Genomic DNA, 18727 nt, shown 5'->3' with positions numbered 1-18727 from the left:
GAATTTTAAACCAGGGAAGCCCAATCTAGTGATTTCTTGACTAAATAGCTTAGACTTTTCAACCTCATTCTTGTTTTATACACAGACTTTAAGGATGGGATACAAAAGGAACAGAAGCAGAAGCCAGCTTCTAAATTATAAAATTGGTCATGTTTAGGCTAAGTATTTTAGTATCATTTCTCTTACTATTGCTACCAAAGAATTCTTTACTATTAATTTCAAAACTTTTTTTGTATTGAGGATAGCTCCCAGTGGCAGGCATTCTACCTCCAATCTACATCCCCAGACCAACTATATTTTTTGAAATAGGGTCTTGCTAAATTGCTGAGGTTAGCCTGGAATCTGTGATTCTCCTGTCTCAGAGATTCTGTGACAGAGAATCTGTGATTCTCCTGTCTCCCAAATACTGGGATTACAGGCCTGTGCCATCACGCCCCATTTCATTTCAAATGTCTCATGGTTTGGAAAAGATAAAGCAACTTTATTAAAGAACCAAACCAAATGATAGTGAACAGGAATGAAAAGTCAAAGCAATGTACCAATCACTGGCAGAGCCACGGACTATTTTCTTTGTATGAAATCCTGTTGTAAAGAGGAACCTAGCAGCAAGTTGAATACTAATCATAGTGATTTCTTCTGCTTCAGGCAACAGGTGATCTTGCCCTATAAATAAAATGCAGATATAAAAATCAAACAATTTTTTATTCTTAAGCCCCATTTTTAAACAAGTTTGTATTTTCAGAAGTCCTAAATTTGTTAAAAAAAAAAACCCTTCTCAAGCTATTTATGAAATACTTATTCCTGATTTTAGCAGCTCTCCAAAGCGTTTCAAATGAACTGCACAAGTTGAAAACACATTATTGAAAGAAATGAAACCTCATCTATCCCCAAATGGAAGTCAGTAAATACTGCTCAAAGGTAAGTCATTTTTAATGTTACTTTAAAATACCGAAAAGCAAAAATTCAGACCCATTTAAACATGTTAATGCCCAATACATCCTACAAGTAAGAATCATTATTACTAAGAAGCAATACCCTTGAAGCTTACCTGGTGGAGGGTTTAAGTAAACACCATTACATGTAAGCAGTTTTTTCATAAACTGGAAATACTCCAAACTGTACTGCATGCGGTTATGCATGAACTGTACGTTCTGCTTGCGCACACTTCTCTCAATTGCTGACGGCATGATGATCTGGTGAGGCCTTGTGGTGATAGCAAGCTCTGATATATATCTTATCAATTCATCACCTTGGTCTATTGTGTCCATTCGTTCATAGAACAGTATGTAAGCATTCCACCACCTCTTCTGGCGCCTGTACGACATGCGCTTCATCATGTGATCGAATACTTCTCCCATGTACTCGCCACCAAAACACTGGTTTTTCATTTCTTCATCATCATCCATTTTACACTCAGTAACATCTCCATCATCAAATTTATACCAGCGATTTTTCTCACCATCTCCACCATTCCTCTGAATGATATAAGAATAATAATGCCCCCCACTTGCTTGGCCACTGTGGACAAGCACACCTACAAGCCTGTACTTTGTGCTTCCAGCTGTCTCACTTTCAGACTGCTCGTTCTGTTGTATCAGCTGACTCTCAGGATTAACATTGTCTCCTTCCAGTTTAGCAACACCTGCAACTGTGTAAGGTTCCATGTCCAGTTCTCGGGGAAATTCAAAATAGTCATTGAACTTGATTGCACATTCTCTTTCCCAGTCATAGTCGAATCGTTTCAGTTGAATAGCAAGGACAGGAGGTAATTTTTTAATTAGCAAGCGCTTTACCGTATCGACCTAAAATAAAAAATTACATAAAACAAATATTTTTAAAACCCACTGCTAAAAATGTACAAAAGAAAACCCAAGCAAAATTTAAATATCAAATTTCTTTCTTTCTTTCTCCCCCTCCCTCCTCCCTCCCTCCCCCCCTCTATCTTTCTTAATTAATTAACTTTTGTGGTGCTTGGGTTCCTGGAAGCCCTTCTACCTCCGGACTACACTCCCAGACCTATTTTATATTTTTATTTGGAAACAGGGTCTCTTAAGCCAGCATGGCTGGCTTCGAACTTGTGCGATCCTCCTGTCTCCGCCTCCCAAGCGTGGGGATTACAAGCATGTGCCACCACGCCTGGCATTCAAATTTCTTTTAGGCGCACTTCAGTTTTCAAGTAAGAAAATAATATATAACAAATACACTCAAGGTAATTCGTCAGTTACTTAAATGTTAAGTAAAATTTAGATGAAATGAAGTGTGCCATATGTTACAAATTGCAAAAATTAGTGATATAGATATTCTTTGTTGGCTGGTTTCTATACTGTCATTGCTGTCTAGTCATTATTACTTGTTTGATGTTTACTGTTATTTTAATGAAGGTGGTTTGTTGTGAGCAAACTAAAGAAATGAAACTTATTCATAGGGTAATTAAAGGCCACATAATATTTTAAGTGTGGCCCAAGCAGTAACTCATTAAGCAGTAACTCATTAATCCTTACAGCCTTCAAAAGCAGGTACTACTTAAAGACTAGAAAGCCGGGCATGGTGGTGCATGCTTGTAATCCCAGCCAGAGAGCCTCAGCTACTTAGTGAAGCCCTCTGCAACTTAGTAAGACTGTGTTTCAAAATAAATAATAATAAAAAAAAGTCAAAGGATATAGCTTGGAGGTTGAATACCCCTGGGTTCCATCCCCAAACACGCAAAAACAAAAAAACCAAAAAACCAAACAAACAAAAAACAAAGACTAGGAGTCCTAGAGAGGTTTAGTAACTTGTCTCATTTCATAGAACTACAGGTGGCAGGCAGCAAGGTTTCACAGCCCACATTTCTGTATCTAGATTTTAATATATCTCTATGTGGCGCATAAGGTCTAAAAAGCACAGGGGACTTGGAGGTGAGAGGGTTTGGGTGTCTGAAGTAATACACATTATTTACTATCTATGCGTGTAATCATCTTTCCCAAAAAAATACTAAGTTCCCACAGATAAAAACTAATCAGGGTGGGTCCAGAAATCTGACTCATATAATTTAAAAACATGGGTAGAGCGGGGCGTGGTGGCGCACACTTGTAATCCCAGCATTCGGGAGCATTGCAGTTTGTGGACAGCCTCAGCCTTAGTGAGGCCCTCTGCAACTCAGTGACATCCAGTTTCAGAATAAAGAATAAAAAATAGGGCAGGAACTGTAGCTTGGAGGTCAAATGCCCCTGGGTTCCATCCCCAGACCCGCAAAAATAAATAAATAAATAAATAAATAAAATTAAAAATTAAAATTAAAAATAAAAACATGGGTAGCAAAAGAAATCTTACGTGATCAAATAAATTAATGGTTTTACCAAGTAAAGGACACAAAAAAAGAAATGCTTTTCTTTACTAGCTCTATATGAACAGTTCCATAAGAGTTTGTAACTCACCTAAGAAAAGGTAGTATTAATCTGTTGTACGTTCTAAAATTATTCATTTTTTTTTTGGTGGTACTGGGGGTGGAACCTAGGGGCTTTTCTACCACCAGGCTATACTCACAGACCTATTTTATATTTTTACTTGGAAACAGGGTCTCACTAAGTTGCTGAGAGCCTCACTAAGTAGCTGAGGCTGGCTTCAAACATGTGCGATCCTCCTGTCTCACCCTCCAGAGTGCAGGGATTACAAGCGTGCACCACCATGCCCGGCTAAAATTATTCACTCTTATACACCTGTTTTCTGGCACTTTTTTTTTTTTTTGGTGGTACTGGGGTGGAACCTAGGGCTTTTCTATCCTCAGGCTATACTCTCAGACCTATTTTATACTTTATTTGGAAACAGGGTCTCACTAAGTTGCTGAGAGCCTCACTAAGTAGCTGAGGCTGGCTTTGAACCTGTGGGATCCTCCTGTCTCAGCCTCCCAAGTGCTGGGATTACAAGCATGCACCACCACGCCCAGCTTTCCGGCACTTAAAAAAATTTATTTATTTATTTATTTATTTATTTATTTATTTATTTAGGTGGTTACTGGGGATGGAATCCAGGGGCCTTCTACTTCTGGGCTAGGCTCCTAGACCTATTTTATATTTTATTTGGAAACAGGGTCTTGCTAAATTGCTGAGAGCTTCACTTAGTAGCTGAGGCTGGCTTCAAACCTGTGTGATCCTCCTGTCTCAGCCTCCCAAGCCCAGGTATTACAAGCCTGTGCCACCACGGCCGGCTTCTGGCACTTTTTAACCTTCGTTTCTTGATAAATTTTTAAGTTAGTTATCATTTTGACTACATATCCATTATAATTACAATTGAGTACAGAATTAAAAAGGAATGAATTCTGAGGGTGAAAACAACAAAAAGCCAACTTCTTTAAAATCGCTAAATGTCATAAATATTTTAAAGCTGGATGATTCATACCTTCTTATTGCATTTTTCACAATGATACGCATTTGCACCTTCTAGTAAATCTCCCTTGACATACTGCTCCAAAGAGTCAAGAAGATTTTGGTGATTTCTAATGTCTACATTCAGAGTCGTAAAAGATTCTTCACATTCGTACCTAAAGATATTAAAGAAAGAATGAAAAAGAATTTATTCCTTAGTTTTCTAAACATTTTATGTAGTTATAAAGTTGAAAAAAATAACATTTGAAAAATTATATGAAACTCCTAAGTCACAGAATGTTATTAATGCCAATGGTAATTATCAGTTATTTGCCTAAGTTAGTCACCACATTAGGTTATTTCAACACTTTTATACTAGGTTCCTTGTGTTCACGACAAATCTGCTAGAGAAATGTCATTGTCCCTACTTTAGTGATGAGAAAAGTGGGCAAAAAGTGTTTGAAAGCAAGGTTGATCTGAGTTTACAGCTTAAGCTCTTTGTATCCCCCCAACAGTACTTTAGTGTGATTTGTTTAGAGGGAAATTATGGACTCTCTGGTCTCTGTAGCAATTATTCTGCTCTTATAGCAAAAGCATCCAGGTAAGACCTAACTGAGTGAGCATGTTCCAATAAAGCTATACTGAAACAAGGGAGGAGCTAGATTTGATCCATGCTGTAGAGTCTATTGAACCCTGTTCTATCTAAAAGATAAACTTGAAGCTGGGCATGATGGCACATGCCTGCAATCTCAGTACTTGGGAAGCTCAGACAGGAGGATTGCAGTTTTGAGTACGGCCTTATCAACTTAGGGAGACCCTCAGCAACTCAGTGAGACTGTTTATGAAAAAAAAAAAAAAAGAGCTGTAGATGTAGCTTGGAGGTAGAATGCCCATCAGTTCTATCTCCTGTAACAAAAATAAATAAGGCAAACTATTGTTAACCAATGTAAAACCTCTTTTAGAGGAAAGACTAAAAGCTGCCCAGGCTAAAAATAAAACATAAGCTTATGGTCCCACATGGTGGCTCATGCTTGTAATTCTCAGCACTTGGGAGGCTGAGACAGGAGGATCACAGTTCCTGGACAGCCTCAACTACTTAGTGAGGCCCTTTGAAACTCAATGAGACCCTCTTTTAAAATAAAGAATAAAGAATAGGGCAGGGAATAAAGCTCAGAGGTAGAATGTCCCTGGGTATCAAGATATCAACCTAAGTACCTAAAAAAAAAAAAAAAAAAAAAAAAGCTGTATGTATAAGCTCAAAGGTAGAATGTAGAAAGCCCCTAGGTTGTTGGGCGTGGTGGCGCACACTTGTAATCCCCGCTCTTGAGAGGTGGAGACAGGAGGATCACGCAGGTTCGAAGTCAGCCGCGCTGGCTTAAGAGACCCTGTTTCCAAATAAAATGTATAAAATAGGTCTGGGAGTGTAGCCCCTAGGTTTCATACTCAGTACCACAAATAAATAAATGAATAAAAATAACCGTATGTCCTAATTCTGAATGAACAGAACTATAATTCCATAAAATTTCTCATTCATGTACTATTCTTTCTCAATCATTTCTTTTTTCTTTTTCTTGTACTGGGGATTGAGGAACTTTTTTTTTTTAAGGAGTCTCTCCTTAGTCTCAATTTCTCATTCATGTACTATTCTTTCTCAATCATTTCTTTTTTCTTTTTCTTGTACTGGGGATTGAGGAACTTTTTTTTTTTTAAGGAGTCTCTCCTTAGTCTCAATGTTGTTCATTTTGATTATAATGTGGTATGGGGTTGTTCTTGTCTTGTGTGACTGGGGTTCTGGATGTATTTGAATGTCCTCATCCTTGATCCAAGTTTGGAAAATTTTCTGATAATATTTATCTGAAAAGATTCTTAATTCCCTTAATTCTATGCTTTCCTCAATGCCAATTATTCTTCGGTTTGGTCTTTTAAATTTTTCCTGAATGCCGGGCATGGTGGCACACGCTTATAATCCCAGCATTTGTGAGGCTGAGACCTGAGTATCTTGGTTCCTGGACAGCCTCAGCTACTTAGTGAGGCACTCCCTAACTTAGTGAGACCCTGTTTCAAAATAAAGAATAAAATGTAGCTCAAAGGTCAAATGCCCCTGGGTTTCATCCCCAGATCCTCCCCCCCAATATCCTGAAGCTCGTGTTCTTATCCTGTTTTTATACCCAGGGGCATTCAACCTCGGAGCTACACCTCCTGCCCTATTTTTTAATTCTTTATTTTGAAACCAGGTCTGAGTTGGAGAGGCACTCACTAAGTAGCTGAGGCTGTCCATGAACCACGATCGGAGCTCCGGTCTCAGCCTCCTGAATGCTGGGATTACAAGCGTGTGCCACCACGCCCGGCTTTTTTTTTTTTTTTTTAAAGTAAATTTATCACTTCATTTTCAGTTTTGAATGTACTATTTTCTCCGGCTGAGACTTTGTTTTCCATGTGGTCTATTCTATTAGTAATAAATCCAATGCAATTGTTTGTTTATTCCTTCAATCCATTCAGATTTTTTATAACTTCTTTATGGACATAGTCTTTTTGCCTTTTTTTGGTGATACTAGGGTTTGAACCCTGGGGCTTTCTATCCCCAGCTATACCCCTAGACTTATTTTATATTTTATTTGGAAAAAGGGTTTCACTAAGTTACTGAGAGCCTCACTAAGTAGCTGAGGCTGCCTTCAAACCTGCACAATCCTACTGTCTCAGCCTCCTAAGTGCCAGGATTACAAGGGTACTCTGCAAGGCCCGACTGGACATAGTTCTTTTTTTTGTGGTACTGGGGATGGAACCCAGGGGCATTCTACCTCCAAGCTACAGCCCCAGCCCTTTTTTATTCTTTATTTTGAAACGAGGTCTCACTGAGTTGCAGACGGCCTAAGTAGCAGAGACTATCCACAAACCATGATCCTCCTGTCTCAGTCTCCCAAATGCTGGGAATACAAGCGTGCACCACCACACCTGGCTCTATAAAAGAATTTAAGAGTATGAAATAATAAGAAATTAAGTATAGTAAAAGGAAAAGTTATTTGAGAAAATAAAAAATGTCTCACAAGAATTAGGTATGCACATTATATAATTCACTCACTTTTAGGTATTTAATAAACAGTGGCATACTCTGCTTTTGTTAATATATACACAGTACTAAACATACTTTCAACAGGTAATTAGCACTTACCTATGTGGGCAGCCTTGGCAAATCTTCTGATCTGCAAAGGAACCTCCTAAGACTTTACTTAGCATAGCTGGATGTCCTAAAGCTTTTAGAGCTTCATCTAAACTATCCACCAACGAATTAAAAAATTCTAAAGCATCATGTTGTTCACGCAGATTAACAGGCTCACCCCAAAGTCTAGGAAATAAATAGAATAAAACATATTACTTGTGACAGTCATAACAAATACACTCTATGTATATATATTGATATATATTTTATTTTCTTGGCGGTACTGGGGATTGAATGCTGCTTCTCTATGTATTGAAAAATCACATAGTATCCCATACATATGTAGTTTTTTTTGGGGGGGGGTGGTGGTGGTACTGGAGATGAAACCCAGGGGCGTTCTACCTCTAAGCTGCATCTCTAGCCCTATTTTTTTTCCCATTTTTCTTCTTCTTTTTTTTTTTTTGGGGGGTGGTACTGGGGATGGAACCCTTCTACCTCCGGGCTACACTCCCAGACCTATTTTCCTTTTTAAAAATATTTTATTTGGAAGTAGGGTCTCTTAAGCCACGGAGGGTGGCTTTGAACCTGTGCGATCCTCCAGTCTCCGCCTCACAGGGTCTCACTGAGTTGCAAAGGGCCTCAATTAGTAGCTGTTTCAGCCTCTCAAATGCTAGGATTACAAGTGTGTCCCACCAGCTCAGCTATTCTTTTTATTTTGAAACAGGGTTTTACTAAGTTGCTGAGGCTAGCTACGAACCTGTACACCTCCTGTTCTAGCCTCCCAAGTACTGGAATCACAGGCATGTGCCACCACACCCAGCTTACATATGTATAATTTTATTTATTTATTTTTGCAGGTCTGAGGATGGAACCCAGGGGGATTTGACCTTCAAGCTACACCTCCTGCCCTATTTTTTATTCTTTATTTTTAAACAGGGTTTCACTAAGTTGTGGAGGGCCTTGCTAAGTATCTGAGGCTGTCTGCGAATCTCTGATCTCAGCCTCCTGAATGCTGGGATTACAAGTGTGCGCCACCATGCCTGGCTATATGTAAAATTTTTATGTGTCAATTAAAAAAGAAAATCAACAAGGGCTGGGAGTACCTCAGTGGCAGAGCACTTGCCCAACATATACATGAGTCCCTGGGGTTCAAGGATAGTTGGGATTATTATGATTGCTTCAATGCTGAACAGAAAGATGTCTTAAGTATTTCAGAAGTTAAACATTAAGTGTATTGAGATGTTCATCACAATTCAACAAGTATCCCTAATAATTATCCATCCATAGTTTACCTGAACTGTTTCCAAAATCCTCTGGGCACATAGTATTGTAGTCGAGAAGCAGCTAAATGACCAAAGATAACCTGAAGGTGTCTTAGGACACCAATATTGTACTCTTTCCTGTCCTCTGTTTTACTCAGTGCTGGTTTGTCTTCAAATTGTTGGGGATATCCAAACACATCATCCCTGGGATCAACATTGCTCTAGAAACCAAACAGTATCATTAACAAGTTCATCTTAAGTGTAGCAAAATATGTTGAGACAAATGCCAGTTAGCGAACAATTGATTTTTACTTTTGCCTTTTCTTTTTTTTTCCTTAATGGTATTGGGGATGGAACTCAGGGGCCTTCTACCTCTGGGCTACACCCCCAGCTGTATTTTTATTTGAAAACAGGGTCTCACTAAGCAGACAAGTCTGGCTTTGAATCTGTGCAATCCTCCTGCCTCAGCCTTCCAAGTACTGGGAATATATAAGTGCGTGTTACTACGCCTGGCTTGATTTTATACTTATACATCCACACCCATACCCACACCCACCCATCTATATTTTTGGGCAGTACTGGGTATTGAACTCAGGGGAATTCTACCTCTGTGATATACCCTCAGGCCTACTTTTTATTTTTGAAACAGGGCCTCACTAAGTTGTGGAGGACCTAAGTACCTGAGGCTGGCCGCAAACCTATGATCCTATCTCAGCCTCCCAAGCACTGGGATTACAAGCGTGCGCCACCATGTACACCATTCCACATGAGTTATCCTAAGTGAATAACCCTGACCGTGATACAGAGAGGCAGATAATATTAGTAACATAACATAGCAGAATAAAATTAATGTAGTGATTGAGGTAGACTGAATGAACACAAAAGTACTCTCTAAAACTTACAAGTAACTTTGGCCAAGTAAAACTTTTTTTCTTTTTTTGGTACTGTGGATTGAATCCAGGGGAATTCTACATCTGAGTTACATTCCAGCCCTATTTTTATTCTGAAACAGGGTGGTGTTAGGTTGATGACAGTGTTACTACTTGCTGAAGCTATCTGTGAACCTGTGATGCTCCTGTCTCAGCCTCCCAAGTACTGGGATTACAAGTGTGAGCCACCATGCCTGGTTTAAACTTTCTAAACTTCAATTTCCTTATGTATGAATGAGGATAATACACTCATGGCTATTTTGAGAACTATGAGTTACTATATAGAAAGTGTTTGGAACTATAAATATTCAATAAAATGAACATGTTAATAACAGCACTCTTCAGTGCTGGGAAAATCAGGTATCTATATGCAAAAGAATAAAGCTGTGAACCCTTAGCATTAACACTATATCAAAATTAATTCAAAATGTACCCAAATCTTAAATATAAGAGTTGAAACCACAAAACTCCTTTCTTTTGCATTGGGGACTGAATCTAGGGGCATTCTACCTCTAAGCTACACCACCAGCCTTATTTGACTTTTTTAATCTTCAAACAGGGTCTTCTTAAATTACTCTGGCTGGCCTCAAACCTGTGAGACTCCTTTCTCATCCTCCTAAGAACTGGGATTACAGGTGTATGCCATCTGAATTTCAGTTTCCTTTTTTACTTATACATATATACATACACATACACGTATATGAATTTTGGTATCCTCAGGGGCTCCTATACCAATTGCCTTGGATACTGAGAGACAGCTGTATCCATGATATCTGGTATCACAATGTCAAACACAGAAAAGAAAAATAACTTAAATTTACCTCATTGTCCTGCTTCTCATCCCCAGACATATCATCATCTACATCACTACCTGTGCCTTCAATCGCAAGAATACCATTCCTGATGGAGGGAATCATGTAGAGTTGCTGAATCACAGAATTCATGTAACAAGTAGCACCAGCATTTTTCAGCCCAACAAATCCTTTTGGTGGGCGAGGTCCAACAGGTGGCAGATACTCCCACTCAGTAAGTGCTTCACAAGCTGAGAGAAGGAAAGAATCTTGTAGCATTTTGTGCTTTCAAGATCAACAGAATAGTAGTGAAGATCTCTCCCCAACTCCAAATCCACTGAAGGCAGTGAATGTGCTCACTTCGCTTTCAACACCCCCCTCCATCTAAGATTCTTACCCATATGTCCACAAACTCTTGAGTCTTATCTGGTGTGCTTCTATGGTTGTCTCAAAAGTAATCATATGAGATGACATAACGCTAATATCTACACATGCTAAATTTGGATATATATATATTACAGTGCTGAGGATTGAACCAGGGCCTGATGCATGTTAGGAAAGCACTTTACTACTGAGCTGCACCTCCAATGATTCTCATATCTTTACCATTTAGTCATTACTAATTTTCTTAGCACTTTATGCTTTTGTATGTTTTAAGGATGCCTACAAAATACATCAATACATGATAGTTTGTTCAGTTTTAAATCATTCTAGGCCGAGCGTGGTGGCGCACGCTTGTAATCCCTGCGCTTGGGAGCCTGAGACAGGAGTATCGCACAGGTTTGAGGCCAGCCTCAGCTACTGTGAGGCTCTCAGCAACTTAGTGAGACCCTGTCTCCAAATAAAGTATAAAACAGGTCTGGGAGTATAGCCTGGAGGTAGAAAGCCTCTGGGTTCCACACCCAGTACCACCAAAATAAATAAATAAATAAATAAAATAAATAATTCTAAAAATCACCTAGGTTCTCAACTTGGTTCTGACACTATTTTTTTTACCTTCAGGTGAGCTTTCTTTCCCTCCATCTAAGAACAGTTGCTTTCCCTTTTCTGAAATGCTATCTTCAGAAGCAAACCAGACAGTGGATTTCAAAGTTTTAGAAAAGGTATAAATCAATATACATATCCCTGGAACAATTAAAGCTTTATTTTCTAGGGAACCATACTGAAAGGTATATAGTCAACAAATTGAATTACGTAAAAACTTATGGTCAGATAGGGAACAATGGAAGTCATATTAAGTGGAAAACAAACTGAAGAACATTGTACTACATTCCCATTTGTGGTTAAAACACTAAGAAAAATATTTTGCATATACAGAGAACCTGGAAGGATAGAAATAAAAGTAGTGGCAACTATTATAGCTTTCAAAAGGAATTGAGGAAGGATTCAAACAAGGTTACATCCATGTAAGATGGCATTACTACTAAACTAACATGTATGTGGAGGGAGGAAGGAGAGTGGGCAGGGGTACAAGGAGGGAAACACATTAAGTTACATGTGCATACATGTTCATATCACTCTGATTCTCACTATGATACATAATTACACTGTACTTTAAAGTATTTTAAAAAGAAGGAACTGAGCCAGGCATGGTGGTGTACTCTTGTAATCCTAGTACTTGGTAGGCTGAGACAGGAAAATAGTAGGTTCAAGTCCAGCCTCAGCAACTTAATAAGATCTTAAAAAAAAAAAAATAGGGCGGAGGTGTAGTTCAGAGGTAGAATGTCCCTGGTTCCATCCCCAGCACAATACAAACAATAAACCAAAACAAAACAAAGAGAGGGAACTGAGGAAATGCATTAGTAGAAACATACTTTCTAGTATATATTATCTCTAGCATTTAAAGATTTTACCATACCAATGTAATACTTTAAAATAAAAATAAGCACATGAATTCCCCTCCATTAAGTTAAAAATAAAAACAAAAATCACCTAGTATAAGAAAATTTGGTAAGAGCCAAGTGCGGTGGTCCATCTTATAATCTCAGCATTTGGGAGGCTGAAACAGGAGGATTGTGGTTTGCAGAGGCTCTTGGCAATTTAGTGAGACCCTGTTTCAAAATAAAGAAAATAGGGCTGGGGGTGTAGCTCGGAGTTAGAATGCCCCTGGGTTCTATCCCAAACACCACACAAAAAAAAAAAAGAAAAAAAAAGATAATAGCTAAAAGTCTAATTTTTGGTGGTGGGCATGGTGGTACATGCTTGTAATCACAATACTTGGGAGGCTGAGACAGGAGAATGGCAGGTTCGAGGATAACCTCAGAAAGCAGTGAGACTAGCTGGGCGTGGTGGCGCATGCTTGTAATCCCAGCATTCGGGAGGCCGAGACCAGAGGATCATGGTTCCCAGACAGCCTCAGCTACTTAGTGAAGCCCTGTTTTAAATTAGAAAGAATAAAAAATAGGACAGGGGGTGTAGCTCAGAGGTAGAATGCCTCTGGGTTCCATCCCCAGACCCACAAAATAAAATAAATAAGTAAATAAATAAATAGCAGTAAGACTCTCATCAACCTAGCAAGAGCCCGTTTCAAAATTAAAAATGAAATAGGGCTGGGGGTGTAGCTTGGGGTTCAATGCCCAGTATAACAACAAAAAGACCAAAACAAAAAAACAAAAAACTAAAACTTCCTTATGTTTTGAGACATAACATATTGAAAAGTAAAATAACATGTTCTTACATATTTAATATAATCAATTCTTTTCTTTTGTGATACTAGAGATTGAACTCAGGGGAATTCTACCTCCAAGCTATACTCTCAGCCCTATTTTACTTTTTATTTTGAAACAGGGTTTCTCTAGGTTGATGAGAGTCTCCCTCACTTAAGCTGTCTTTGAACCTGTGATCCTTCTGTCTCAGCCTCCAAGTACTAGGATTGCAAACATGTACCACATGCTTGGTGCTATAGTTTTCTTAATATGCAACAGGCAGCTTGGTGTGGTGGTACATGCTTATAATCCCAGTACCTAGGAGGTTAAAAAAGGAGGACTGCAGGTTTGAGGCCAGCCTTGACAACTTAACGATACCCTCAGCCAAATAATCAATACCTTGTTTCAAAATAAATAAGGACTGGGGTGTAGCTCTGAGGTACAAAACTCTGGGTTCAGTCCCTAGTAAAACAACAACAAAAAGCAGCCTACATGTATTTCTGCTAGGTGTTATTTTATATTGCCCTCATTCCTTTTGACCTTCAGTTCTTTCAGATCTGAAATCTGCAGTCTAGTTTCATTGGCTAAATATGAGTATCAATTGAGGCTATAAATAAAATGTACTGAAATAGTATCTTCTCAGAGTCTAAACTTTGAAAAAACAGGTTTTTGTATAACTCCTATGAAAATAATGTTGAAGAACTCCTAAGAGCCCGGAAGTTTTCAATTTTGCTGTAGTGGGACTGAACTCAAGGGTCACTCTTCCAATAAGGTTCAGTGGGGCTATGAGGCTTGTTTTATTTATCTCTTGTTTTTGATGTTTAGACAGGGTCTCACACTAAGTCACTGAGGCTGACCTTGAATTTGCCATCCTCTTCTCAGCCTCCCAAGTAATGGGATTACAGGTATGCGTCACCATGAGAGGTTTTTGAATGTATTGCAATTTAGTTTTAAGTAGCATTTGCTCTGGCTATTTATTATTTTGGACTTTAGGTTCTACTTCAAATCTGACAAGTAACTGGAGATCGAACTGAGGAGTAGTCTACCTCTGAACTACACCCCCAGTCCTTTTTATTTTGAAACAGGGTCCTGCTAAGTTGCTGAGGGCCTCACTAAGTTGCCAAGTCTGACCTCACACCTGAAATCCTCTGGTCTCATCATCCCAAGTACTGGGATTATAGGCATGTGCCACCATGCCTGGTTTGGGATGACATTTAATAAACATGTGAAAATATTTCCTGTATAAAATTTTTTGCTAATAATAATTTAATTATATATTCATTTTCTAAAAATGTTAAACTAGCTGCTAGAGGAAAAAAAAACACAACTAGAAGGTTTTCATTAAAAAAAAAAAACCTAGAATTTGAAACATGAGAGCTATTATCACAACTTTGTCTTTAAAAATACTTACTAGTTATTGCTGTGCCAATGTAATACATTTCAGTTAAAGAATCTACTATCTGTTTGAGATTCCTCACACAGCCAACAGCTAAGGCTACAAGTAATTCAAAACCAGCATTAATTGTAGCTGGGGAACTACAGACTGGAATAGCCTGTTCGGCTGGGAGCTCTCCATTCCTCATATACTGCAGGTAAACATTGGATGCAGGAAAGATGAAGTCGTCAATTAATTCCTAGGGAGTTAAAAAAAAGGAGTATATATTAGTAATAATACATTCAGAAAACCAAAGAAATGTCTCTTGTAAAAAAACCACTTATTTTCTAATAAAAAGATCTCACTTCAAAATACTACTATTATTAATAAACACAATTTCTCATGGGAAGAAATGTGTTAATAAAATTTATATTTTTTTACTCCTTTAATCAAATGCATTTCAAAGTAAACCAATTCCAAATAAAAATAAAATTCATTAAGATAATTTTTGTTTGAATTACCATACACAAGAAACTCATTAAAGAAATATAATGCAGTCTTGCAAAACAGAGGCCTGCCCCATTTAAATAGCTGGGTGAAATGAATAATTCATATTTTTTTCTTTATTTGTGGTGGGGATTGAGCCCAGGGGAGTTCTGTCTCTTGAGTTAAATACTCAGCCCTATTTTTTATTTATTTACTTTTTTGTGGTACTGGGGATGGAATCCAGAGGCATTCTACCTCTAAGAGACACCCTCAGGCCTATGTTTTTATTCTTTATTTTAAAACAGAGCCTCACTGAGCTGCAAAGGGCCTAAGTAGCTGAGGCTATCCATGAACTGCAATCGCCACCTGTCTCAGCCTCCCAAATGCTGGGATTACAAGTGTCCGCCACCACACCTGGCTTGTTTATTTTGAAACAGGGTCTCTCCAAGCTGCTGAGGCTGGCCTTAAAACTGCAACCTGTCTCAGTCTCCTACGTACTGAGATTACAGATGAGTGCAAACTGCCCAGCTTAATTCAGATTTTCATAAGAGAAACGTTAAACAGTACTTGCTTTAATACTGTATACAGAAATTTAATCCACACCTCCAGCTCTATTTTTATTTTGAAAAAGCATCTCACTACATTGATAAAGAGTCTCACTAACTACTTGCTGAGGCTGTCCTTGAACCTAAGACCCTTCTGTCTCAGCCTCCCAAGTACTGGGATTACATAGGTGTGTCCTATCACACCTGGCTTAGAAGTTTTACTTATATACATTTGTAAATACCGATTAAATAATGCAAAACATGGGTATATTTTAAAAACCTACTGAAGCCTTGATAAAAATTCTTAAAAATTAAAAAAAAATCAAGAAAATGCAACTAAAAACATGATACTATATATTTTTTTGTGGTACTGGTATGGAATCCAGGGGCTTTCTATCTCTGGGTTACACTCCCAGACCTATTTTTAATATTTTATTTGAAAACAGGGTCTCATAAACTGCAGAGGGCCTCACTAAGTAGCTGAGGCTGGCTTTAAACATGCGTGATTCTGTCTCAGCCTCCCAAGTACTGGGATTACAAGTGTGTACCACCATGTCCTGCTCTAAAGACATGATACTACCTATCAATCTGACAAATTTGATAATGAATCATTTAGAAAGGTATGTTATCTAGTTTAGGATCAAGAATGATGAGCTTACTTTAATAAGATTAGCACCTCCTTTTTCACAACCAATGTGAAATTTCTTCTCAGGTGTTTGAAAGGCCAGTAGTTCTTTGGTTACCCCAAGGTGACCTTCTAAGATGGTCTCTTCAACACCTGTTTCGCCTGTTCTTTTAACATCATCCTGCCAATGGGAAAAAAAATGGAATGCCTAAGTTATGAAAAGGAAGTAAAGAGTAAAGGAGGAGCCAGAACAAGACAGAGCTAGAAGGACATGAAATAATAATTCCCCAACATCTTTCCAATTAAACAAGTTTAAATTAGCTTCAGAACTTCCTAAAAATGTGCTTTACAAACTCCTAAACAAAATGCTGAATCTGAAGGCCAAAACTTTACATGTCATCAGAAAGAAATTCTCATACAATTACGTCTAAGAGTTTTAATCAAAAGTCAAAGTTTGACAGACTCATTTTTGATGAAAACCATTCAAAAATACTTTAACATTTTTCAATTTTGCTAAGTTACTAATGCTGGTTTTGAATCTGAAATCTTGTCTATGTGTCCCAAGTACTCAGATTACAGGTGTACATCATCACATGTGGCTTTAAAAAACTTATAAAACCCTCTCTCTTTGTTTTTTGTGGTGCTAGGAATTGAACCCAGTGGAATTCTACCTCCAAGCTACATCCTAGCCCAATTATTTATTAATTTTTTGGGGGTAGTACTGGGGCTGGAATCCAGAGGCATTGCACCTCTGGGCTACATCCCTAGTCCTATTTTTTTAGTCTTTTTATTTTTTGAAATGAGGTCTCTCTGATTTGCAAAGGGTCTTGCTAAGTGGCTGAGGCCGTCTGTGAACTGTGATCCCCCGGGTCCCCGCCTCCTGAATGCTGGGATTATAAGCATGTGCCACCATGCCCGACTTCTTTATTTTCGAAACAGGGTCTAAGTTGCAAAGGGCCTCACTAAGTAGCTGAGGCTGTCCGCGAACTCTGGTCCTCCAGTCTCATCCTCCCAAGTACCGGTATTACAAGCGTGTGCCACCCCGATACAGAACCATCTATTAATAAATCTCATTTTTTAAAAACAATGACACAAACAATATAACTTGCAACTTACCCTAATTCTTTTAAGCCAATCAATTTCATTATTGAGAAGAACTTCAGCATTGGGTACATTAATATTACTGTTGTAAGCATAATTAAGAAGGTGTCTCAAGAGAGTGAAGTAGTCGCCTGAATGTTTAGCTCTCTCTCTAGCTGTGCTCTGAAAACAAAAAGTACAATGAATTTATGTCCATGCTTAGAATCCAATTTTTAAAAACTTAATTGACTACAGCAGATTACTATAATAGGGAAATTCCTAATATTTTATTTATTAAATATAGACTGACCTAACAAACACAAGCTAAAACTACACATTCTTGAATGTCCTTGTTGAAAGAACAAACTACAATGGTAAGCATATTAAAAAATGTCTCACCCCCAAAACGGTAAAGAGCAGAGTAATGAAGAAAAGTAGAGGCCTGTGTCCCATGCAACACCTGGTGCACATTAAAAAGAACTGCTCCTGGGCCACCTGACGAACAGTTCTGAAATAGAAATATTCCACATTCAACATGTTATTCTCAAAAAATAAATAAAAAAAACCTCACACTGTTCTCTCTTGGGGGTTATAAGTTAATATTAACTATACAAGGTAACCTTAGTTAAGCACTCTTATCAGCAATACATAGCAGATGAACTCAGGCTGTCATGTGCCCAGAACTATCACCTCACACTGTTGTTAATAGTCTGAGGGCTGTCTTCTAATGTCCCTCTCTCAGAACAGGATGGAAATGCTCCTTTGGATACAAAAAGCTCGATAGCAAGCCTTCCACGGAATTTTCCTTCAACTGTGCACTGGAATAACAGAATTCTGTAGGAATCCTGTAAGATAATCCTTACATTGTATTAGTCATTTCAAAAGCACAGTCTCCAGGTCAGCAACACCAGATCATCTTGGAACTTGTTAGACCTGCCAGTTTTCAGGCCCCATCCCAGATGTCCTGCCTCAGATATACTGGGGGTAGTGAGAAGTGATGATGCATTTTTTTTGTGGGTCTAGGGATGGAACCCAGGGGTACTCTACCTCCGAGATACACGCCCTGCCCTATTTTTTATTCTTTATTTCACTAAGTAGCTGAGGCTGTCCGCGAACAGCGATGTTCCAGTCTCAGCCTCCTGAATGCTGGGATAACAAATGTGCACCACCACGCCGGGCTCTCGTCTTAGTACTGAAAATTTTACATGAGCATTAAAGATATTTAAGGAAAAACAAAACTTTTATATACTACACAGATTTTATATACTACACAGATTTCCCTAGGAAAAAAAATTCCAAAGGGGCAGAAACATCAACACTGTGCCTCTAGAACCCAGAAGGTACGTAGGTAGGTAGGTAGGTAGGCAGGCAGGCAGGCGTGTGTGTACATACACTGGAGATGGAACTCAGGGGCATTCTACCTCCGAGCTATACTCCCAGCCCTCTTTTTTTTTATTCTTTATTTTGAAACAGGGTCTCGCTAAATTGC

At 38.5% G+C, this 18727-nt stretch overlaps 1 protein-coding gene across 2 annotated transcripts in view; it reads right to left on the bottom strand.

Moving 5' to 3' along the window:
• Positions 1 to 18727, bottom strand: part of USP9X (ubiquitin specific peptidase 9 X-linked) — a gene marked incomplete at both ends in the record, with an annotated part of 110365 nt that overhangs the window by 13902 nt on the left and 77736 nt on the right. For both annotated transcript variants that reach the window (XM_080719370.1, XM_080719371.1), the window contains 10 exons: positions 540 to 663; positions 1049 to 1802; positions 4378 to 4519; positions 7513 to 7686; positions 8793 to 8983; positions 10513 to 10733; positions 14539 to 14761; positions 16193 to 16339; positions 17275 to 17421; positions 17638 to 17746. In XM_080719370.1, coding sequence (XP_080575496.1) covers positions 540 to 663; positions 1049 to 1802; positions 4378 to 4519; positions 7513 to 7686; positions 8793 to 8983; positions 10513 to 10733; positions 14539 to 14761; positions 16193 to 16339; positions 17275 to 17421; positions 17638 to 17746 — 2232 coding nt within the window. The remainder of the gene's footprint in view (positions 1 to 539; positions 664 to 1048; positions 1803 to 4377; positions 4520 to 7512; positions 7687 to 8792; positions 8984 to 10512; positions 10734 to 14538; positions 14762 to 16192; positions 16340 to 17274; positions 17422 to 17637; positions 17747 to 18727) is intronic.

This window comes from Muscardinus avellanarius, assembly GCF_963383645.1.
Source record: "Muscardinus avellanarius genome assembly, chromosome: X".
NCBI classification, from domain to species: domain Eukaryota; kingdom Metazoa; phylum Chordata; class Mammalia; order Rodentia; family Gliridae; genus Muscardinus; species Muscardinus avellanarius.
This window is presented reverse-complemented; position numbering and strand designations above follow the sequence as displayed.